Source organism: Pezoporus wallicus, unplaced genomic scaffold (genome assembly GCF_028554395.1).
Source record: "Pezoporus wallicus isolate ANWC-B61680 ecotype Strahan unplaced genomic scaffold, APGP_CSIRO_Pwel_v1 contig_6783, whole genome shotgun sequence".
NCBI classification, from domain to species: Eukaryota; Metazoa; Chordata; class Aves; order Psittaciformes; family Psittacidae; genus Pezoporus; species Pezoporus wallicus.
This window is the reverse complement of record NW_026637555.1, coordinates 249,254-258,323: the sequence shown is the minus strand read 5'-3', so window position 1 is coordinate 258,323 and position 9,070 is coordinate 249,254. Positions and strand designations below refer to the sequence as shown.

General features: G+C 41.2%; 1 protein-coding gene across 1 annotated transcript; it reads right to left on the bottom strand.

Annotated features, from left to right (window-relative positions):
• Window positions 1–5,906: 5,906 nt before the first annotated feature.
• Window positions 5,907–6,927, bottom strand: MC3R (melanocortin 3 receptor). The gene has a single exon (XM_057406313.1). The coding sequence runs from the start codon at window positions 6,908–6,910 to the stop codon at window positions 5,933–5,935; it is 978 nt and encodes a 325-aa protein (XP_057262296.1). The 5' UTR covers window positions 6,911–6,927; the 3' UTR covers window positions 5,907–5,932.
• Window positions 6,928–9,070: the final 2,143 nt, after the last annotated feature.

Genomic DNA, 9,070 nt, shown 5'->3' with positions numbered 1-9,070 from the left:
GTGGGCAAACCTAAATTTGAACGCGTGTAATAGCAGGGGCATGTGGTGAAAGGTCTGTAGTTGTTTTGTCTCACCCATAGTTTCTTGTACCTGTGCAAATATGCAAGTCTGAAGAAATGGTTATTTCCTGCCATGTCTGTAGGTTTATCTGTGCTTAAATGTTAATTCAAGGTAAGTTAGTGAATTTGAATAGCTAGAAGTGTTTCTGAATCAGTGTATGAGTATTTATTTTTAAAAAAGCAAGCCTTCATCCTATTTAAACTGTATTTGTTGTTACATCAATTAATACATGTTTATGATTATTTATATGTTAATATAGAGTAGTCTTGAGTTCATCATGTTTGTCCTTTGGGTTTGTAGTTGAGTTGCAGCTTGCCTCCAGTGTGTGTCCTTACAATTGTAGTGATTATATCAGTAATGTGTTGAAAGTGTTGTGCTGCTTATTGTACCCATTACAGCGGATGAGGACTGTTCTCTTTGTTGTTTTTTTTTTTTCTAATATATATATTTCTGATCTTGAGTCAATAATAGATATAGAACAAACCAAACTTGTATCACTTAGGCTTCAAGGTGAATAGTGACTGGTCATTACTAATGGAGACAATCTGAGCAGTAAATGCATGGATTTATAGATTTTTTTTTTTTAAAGTAAATATCAATCCAGCAATGCTGCTGTGTTTGTAATCATAAGAGAGGAATAGCTGTGTGTTTTTTTTATAAACAAAGAAATAAGACACATAAAGCAAGACACAAAGACCTTGGAAATTCATAACTGCTTAGGGTAGATACTTAACTGTGACGCTATGAATGCAAAAATAGCAGATAGTAAATAGATTTCCATCCCAGAACAAGGAAGTGTGTCTTCTTCTTGTGCTCGGTCATTTAAAGGTGTAAGAATAATGATTAGATCTACTTTTGTCACCAGTGTCAGAATGATGTGAATATTACATAATTGTCCTGGTTCAAGTCTTCCTGATTAAGTACATGCTTCTGTATTTCTGCCCCATTGACCAATGCAGCACTGCAAAACCATCAAATTTACTGCATTCCAGTTTTTCTGCTTTCTGAGACTTTTCTAATTCATCTATGATACAGAAACCTCCCCATATCAGGCAGGTTTAGGGATACTCTGCATAGTGCTGAAGCAGTGAGTGTGATAGAAATATGCCTTTTGCTCCAGTCAGCACTGGTGCCAGCAGTAAGGTCCTGTGTTGGTACCTTACTCAGTGATTTTTAGGTTGACTTTAAGAGGCGTATGTTATGAGTGTGATGAATGAGCATAGTTCTTGTGCTACGATTGAAATTGCGTATGAAATATGTAATGACTGTGGTGATGTTAAGGTTGTGGATGATTATGAAAAATGGATTAGGAGCAAGCTTCCCTATGCCTGTTATTTCTGAAAAAAATGAAATAATTATTTTTAAGCAGGAAGAATAAAAAAATACATGTTTTCTAGGGCAATTTAAAACATCAAAAGCTATGTTTAACTCTTTGAAACAGATCTGATGGAGCTTATATTCATTCATCAGTGTAAAGCCTGACTTGAGCTGTGACCCTGTTATGTGGCAGCCTAGGGAAGAGCACAATGAAATGTGCAGCTGTGATGCTGCGCTTCTTGCGCTGTAGTTAGCTTCACCAGTGCAAATGGGCTTCATGTGTAGCCCTGGCAGTAAGAACTTGCTTTATCTTCCTTCTTCAATGACTTTGTCCAGTATGTTATTGATTGAATTGTTTATAAACAAGGCTGTATTTTAACCTTTTAAGTTTTAACCTTCACAACTGAACAGAACAGCATCATTTGAATGTTCTTCAAAGATATATATGGGCAAAGATGTTTTTATTAGTCTTCATAGTGTTCTTTGAAAACTATTCTTTTTCCTTCCTGCTGGAAACCTACTGAACATAGGCATTGTGATATAGTTGTGATAAAAAGCCAGGTCCATACCTGAACTCGGAGCTCTTCCGAGCAGGGAACACCACAGAGCCCTGTTGTGACTTGGTACCAACATTCCCGGTGGTATCTGCAGCTCAGCCCGCCTGTCTCTGCCCTGCACCCTGTAGCCCACTGAATGTTGTCCAGATTTCCACACCTTATTCAGAAGGGATCAAATTGTATCAGTTGGTCTGAGTGCAGCTTACCTCTGCATTTGGATGGTGGAGGCAGGAAGGAACAAGCTGTTCTGTAATTATTGCATCTGCTGTACCCATGCTGCATATCCCAGTGCCCAGGCTACCAGATTTCTATCATACTGTCTCAGAGGTGTGCAACATCGATTGGGATGGGTTGCCTAGCAAATGGGTTTCCAGTATATTTTGTGAAGCTGTATTTAGTTGTGAGTGAGCTTCAAAATCACTGTAATGGTTTAGGTATAGGTACCAAACCAAGCATCTAGCCCTTGTCCTGGTCCAGGCTTCAACAAATGGAAGCATCTTATAGCTGTGAAGAGGTAATGAAGGTATTTGTACTAACGGCCCTACTGATGACCTTGGTTGACTGCAGAATTCTGTGCCTAGATTTTGCTGTTTATCCATTAGGTCAAATGTTTTCAATTATAAAATATTTAGACACTTACTGATGGGAAAATTGCATGCATAGTGCTGAATATTGTATGAAAGAAGCAAATCTGGCTGCAATTTGCAGATTTGCTGGGTTGAGTTGACTTAGCAGGATAATGCATGCTCCTGCAAATACAAATATTTGTCTGAACAGAGCAGTATTTTCTAACAAGTCTTTGAGCAAATGGTAGTCTTGCAGTGCTCATGAACTGCCTGGTTTTCTTGCAGAAATACTGAATCAATAAACCTATATAAATGACACCTTTCAATGAAAAGTGTGTTATCTCAGTCTGCCATTTCCCATGCTAAGGGAAACTGAAAATATCTTGTTCAGCCCAGCACTCTTACCTAGGAAGAAACATTTTTTTCCTAGAAACAGATTATATATTAGCTTAATAATGACAAATTGTTCACATTTCACTGTAATTATAAACAGGGCCGATTCTCAGCAGATAGAAATGTTGCTCTTGGGTACCAGCATCTGGTAAGGACTGTAGTAGTGTATATTGCTGTGATATCTTTGCTCTGCTCTATACACATGCCTATAGAGTGTGCTGCTGGGAAATTATACTTTGGGGGGGTGGGGGAATGGATGGATGGGACACGCTTCTGCTGATTTCTCAGTCCTTCTATGTCTCTTTGAGTCTCAGCCCTGTCCCTGAGGACTGAGGATGGCTGAATGCCAGTTCCAGTACTCTCTTCCCAGTGAAGTGTTAAGATCTGTCCCACAGCAACTGACTGCAGTGGTATTTCCTTAGAGTGCACTCCTGCAGAATTAGGAGGTTTTTGCCCCCTGTTAGATGTCTAGTTTTGTGAACCAGACCACCAGGACTGTGGTTTGACACGGCATAGAGCTCTGATAGACACAAACATGATTCTCAGTGATGTCTTCAGATTGTTTTATTCAACAGATATATGTTTTTCTTAAAGGCAAAGCACAATATGAATCAGTGTAATCTAAAATTTCTTTTAAAGTGATAAATAAGTAAAACATCAGGTGCAATTAAAGCTAAATACACAATAACCTGAGGCAGAATATCATGGTAAGCCATGTTCCAGAATATAAAGGTACGGAACACTGACAACAGGTAGAGCTTTTGTACAACAAGTAGGTACAGTCTGTATGAATAATGTGGGCCTGTTGTGTGGTTTCCTATGCCGATTTGTTTCAGTTCATCTTAACACACCACATCAGGTGCTGCAGAAGTAAGACAGGCTGAGCTAACAGAACAGATCTTGGTACTGCCAAGCTGTAAATATGCAGATAAGGCTGAAAGCACTCGGGTTTGCCATTTGCTCGTGTTTTCTCCAGTCTCTACCTGAAACATGGGAGAATTTTCATGTCTGCCTGTTCTGCCACATGCTCCAGAGGGACCTTGGTGGGTTTTTTACTTTAGCCTTTCTAAAATTAAGGGTTATGAGATTAGGTAAGCGTTGGAACATTGGGAGTCTTGGGAAGGTGGAAGTCTGGGAGGAAATGAGAACTCTAGTAGGAAATTTAGGGTGTGATCAGAGGGCAAGGGAGATAGGGAGCATGAGGCAGGTTTGTGCTGATGGGCAGTATGGCTAGAGCACAGAAAAAGGTGGCTCTTGGCTGCATGAATATTATACACCCCATTGGACTGGGAAGTTGGGTTGCTCCTTATGTAGGTTGTGGGATGCTGAGAATGAAGAAATAAAATATGGGCCAGTTATCTGCAAACTGTGGGAGATATCTTCCTTACAGACAGAACTGGGTGCCAGAGCCAGCAGCAGTGAAAAACCTTCAGCCTGGGTTGTACCAGGGCTAGTGTGTGAATGCAGAACTTGGAGGCAGAGTAATTGGGAGGATCTGGTCTGGAGTTCCTCAACTGACAGAGGGGACCCCCACAGATAACAACAAACTAGCAACTTCACTCAAATGGGAAAAAACCCAAACCAAATGTTTAGTCAAATGAGATCCTTTAGGTGTTAGAAAGCATTAAACAACCCCAAAGGCTTCAGGTTACTGCACCTCCTAAAAGTGAGACACCAGAAAGGTGCTAAGTAACTTCAGAAAGGCATAGAGTTTTCTTAGCCTGGCACCGTCTATAATACTGCATATATGTTGTATTACATACAAATCACATCAGCCTTTGCTCAGTTACAATACATTATGCTATTTGAAGGCCACTTACATGGTTTATTCCTATAAAAAGCAGAGGCAAAGACTAAATTACTGCAGCTGAAGTTGCATGCTTTACATGCCACCAACTTGCACACATGGTTTGAAAATGGTTGCAAAGAGCATGCTGCTTTCCTGTTTCCAATGCAGGACTGTCCATCTACTGAACTCAGAGTAAAGCACTTGAAGTAAAAAGAGACTGACCAGTGACATGTGTCTCTGAATGCACAGATGTATCTGCCATATACATCTTATTTCTTCCACATACCTGACTTAACCAAATGGATACCTCCCTGCAGCTTTTACACAAAGCTATATTACAACCATTTTGTTTTTAGCTGTTCCTTATGTTCAGATCTGTGTAGCCTTCAAAGTTTCCTAGGGATGGGTCTCTTTGGTGATAATTTATCAAAAGATTTGTGACTTCATTTTATTAACATGCCAAATACTACATGGATCGGTGCATCCCAGTTAAAAAAAAAATAACAAGTTGAGGATGGGATACTCCTGTGTCACAATAATGTGAATGCCCTCTTCATACGAGGCACATCCATCAGGCAGCTGTTTCAGTCACACTCTCACTGATACATGAGCTGTTCCTTTTCACTTAACTGATTTCTACTGAAAACATACTTCAATACAAGAGGGATGTTCACTTTCACCTTCAAAAATTTACTCAGGTTGCTTTGTAGGAAGCAGGATTAATGTCAATCTATTCTTTTAATAAAAGGTAGAGGCATGGAAGCAAGTGTAAAGCAATGCTGTTACCTGTTGGTGTTTTGATTTGTCTTGCAAGTGAATAGCTTTCCATAGAGGCTACTTATGGAATCTTTTAGAAAACACTGACCTGTTGATAGTGGCCCAGAGATAAAGCTACAGGTACAAGGGAAGAGCAGAGAGAAAATTATTTCAATCTCTGTAAGGTACTATTCCCTTTCAGGGTTCATTTTTTCCAGCAAGTTTCTTAAGCTATTTTGTAAGCCACTCTGGATTGTTTTCTGTTAGAACTATTTAAATAGTTTCAAATACTTCAGTTGAATCTGGCTTTCATTTTGAAAAGTATGAATCAATGTATTTAGTTGTTTGTTTTTGTTTTCCTTTTTCCTATGCTTTTCCTTCAAGCAGTGCTTTTAATCTGGAGCTATCTATGTATATAGATATCTAGATACATATGTATATTCATGCCCTTATTGTGTGTATCCTTTCTCTATTCTCAACACAGAGCTGGATATTTACAGCATGCACTGTCCCACACTCATGCCATAACAGCAACACACTATTTCTTTGAAAGTCTTTCTCATCTCCAGGCTTCGGAAAGCATAAATGAGTGGATCAATTACTGAGTTGCACATTATCAAGACAAGATAGGTATTGAAATGTGAAGTGTAGCAGACACAGTATGGATTCATTGGGCAAGAAATTATGAGAATGAGGTGAAGGAAGAAAGGTGCCCAGCAAACAATGAAGACACCAAGTAATATAGTGATGGTGATGGCTCCCTTCATGCAGGTACGCTGGTAGGGCACCCCATCCACAGGGAGGGCTGCAATCCGCTTAACGTGCAGGCGTGCAAACAAGAACATGTGGACATAAAGGGAGGCCATGAGAAAGAGCATGGTAAAGAACATGGTGATGAGACAGACAATGACAGTTTTGCTTTCTGAATAGGCAATGAAAATGATGCCACAGATGATACAAGCAATCCAAATGACCACAATCAGGGTTAAAGCTTTCTTCACAGTCATGATGCTGTGGTAACGGAGAGCATAGAAAATAGTTATGTACCTGTCAATTGCTATAATCAAGAGGTTGCAAATTGAGGCTACCAAAGAAATACAAATCATTGAGTCAAAAACATTGTCCATATGCTGAATAAAGTGGTCATCAATGATCAAGTAGCCGTTGCTCAGGATTGCGATCATGATGGTCTCCAAGGCATTTGACATGCTCACTAACATATCTGCAACAGCCAAGCTACAAAGGAAGAAATACATGGGAGAATGAAGGTTTCCATTCTTCAGCACTGCAAGAATTACAAGGATGTTTTCCAGGAGGCTGATGATTCCTAAAGTCAAGAAGACCTCGGCTTTTATGAAGACCTGCTCACAAAATCCATCACTGCTTCTGTTGTTCAGTATTGAGTCATTGAAGTCTTCAGTGACATTAAGCAGCACAGGCTGAAATGAAAATGCAAAGTGTGTGGCATTCATTGTCAGCAAAGGAGTGGAATTCAGAGGTGATTGTGGACCTGACAGAGCACAGGTGGAAAAAAAAAGAAGAAAAAAGAGGGGTGGGGAAGGAGAAAAAAGAAAAGAAATCCTTTCAAGTTGTTGCTGTGCACGTGGGATGGAGTCACGCAGGACTTGTCTTTAGTCACTTCTACAAGTAGAAACACAGAAATCTGCATTCAGAGTGAGTTTTGTGTCAGTCCCAGGCCGCTCTTCTCCTTTATAAGAAAGTAAGCTTCAAATCTTGCAGGCATCAAAGAGTTTTCTCTGAAGGGAAGAATCATCAGCAGCACATTGCTGGTTCTAGCTCTCCTGATGATTAAAAGCAAGGGGAGTTTTCTGATCTGGTATCGTCTGCTGGGGCCAGTGCAGGTTTCCTGTCAGTGTGCTGCAGCTCAGCAAAGTATCTCCTGCTATTTCAGTGGCAAGAAAGGGAAAGAGAACGAAGGGATTTATAGTGCATGAAAGGAAAAAACAACTCCTACTTAATCCTCCGTGCAGAGCATTGGCCATTAGAGAGCAAGCACCTTTCTGACTGACAGCTGCAAGCACCAGGTACAGCATCTCCACCGCTGGCTCTGCCAGCGGATCCGAAACTGTCTGGCGCCCCCTGCAGATACCGAATAGGATGGGGTTTGCCTTAAAATTCTCCAGAAGAACGGGATTTTCATGCAGAACTTTATGGCTGTTGTGGGCAGCTGAGGGTGCTGTGTGTCCGGGGTGCCCGCACACTGTCCTGGCCTCTATCCCATGGCTTCTCTCCTGCCCGGAGCCAGAGCTTCTCTTTGCCTGGTTCGAATGCGCTGGCAGAGCACCGAGCTGAGCCCAGAGAAGTCCTCCCTTTAAGGCTGTCCCAGGCTCACTCGGGCTTTGATCCTATGACCAAAGACAACCTGAAGGCGAGCTGTAGCACAGATTGACTGCCTATGCAATAATATGCCCAGTTGCTGTGATGCTCTGAAGGCTGTCATCAGCTAGGTAATACTGGTTTTATCAGAGATGAGCTCGCAGGGATTTCATTTCTTACCCACAAATGCTTTGGGTTTTGTTTGGTTCTTAAATTCCTTGCGCACAAGTGAAACAAAGTGCAGGTGTGTCTCTGCATCCTGTGCCAGGAGTCTCCAGCTCTGCCGAATGATGTCAGGCAGCCTAAAGCCTTAACCAGCTCTGGAAAGTTGATCCCCCTCTTCCTCCCATTCTCCCTGTCTGCCCAGTGTGAGATGCACTGGCAGAGAAGGGTCATCCCAGGAGAGCCAGAGCCTCAGCTGGTTATTAGACCAGTTACATGGAAGTTAATTTGTAGCTGAATTCAACTTCCAAACCATCTCTGGCAGCGCTGGCCTCAGGGGCAGAGTTCTTAAAGTTCAATTGCCAGAGTTAAACTTCTTTTCTAATTTTATTATTGTTTTAAATCCTGTCACCCAGCTCATGAGAATGGACTCTTAATGTTGGTCTGGTTTCCTTGGTAGCACCTGCAACAGCCTGAAGCCTTCTGAACTAACTGCTCTTGAGCTTTGACATTACCCCTTAAAGCTCTGAAAAGTCCTTTATTTCTAAGGGTCTGTGGGACTGCTCCAATATCAGACTTGTTTTAACAAAGATCCTTCTAGTAACCTTCCTGGGCAGTTCATGTGGGCACAGAGCTGTGGGATGAGCTGGTCTGACCCACCATGTTACTGGGTTGCTGCGTCTGTCTCCAGTGAATGTAACCTTGAGCACCTGTACTAGAATTGCTGCCCAGCTGGAAATCTCTGCTGGAGAAATGAAACAAATTTCCATGTGCCCTTTCCTTTATTTATTCTTTTAAAGGTAATCCTTCTCCCTAGCAGCTGCTCTTTCTCACAGGAGACTGCCACAACTGATCTTTACTGGAATTGCACTGATTTGAAGCCTGTGCAGAACCAGAGATGTTTTCAGTTATCATGTATTGACAGGCAAGCATAAGCTAGTTTTTTCTTGCACATTATTCACTCAGACTATGTATCTGTAGTGAATTTTCTTTGATTTTTAGTTTTGAAAGTGCTTGCTCGTTTCTGTATCCTTCATGACTCATGTTTTTGCAGAAGTACTTTAGAATCAAAGCCATAAAATCAATGTGTACTGATGTGTGGGGTTTCTATAACAGGTTTCTTAGCTCAAAAA

What these genes read in the sequence shown, in the direction of transcription:
- MC3R (XM_057406313.1), bottom strand. Translation starts at nt 6,910, where the DNA reads ATGAATGCCACACACTTTGCATTTTCATTTCAGCCTGTGCTGCTTAAT.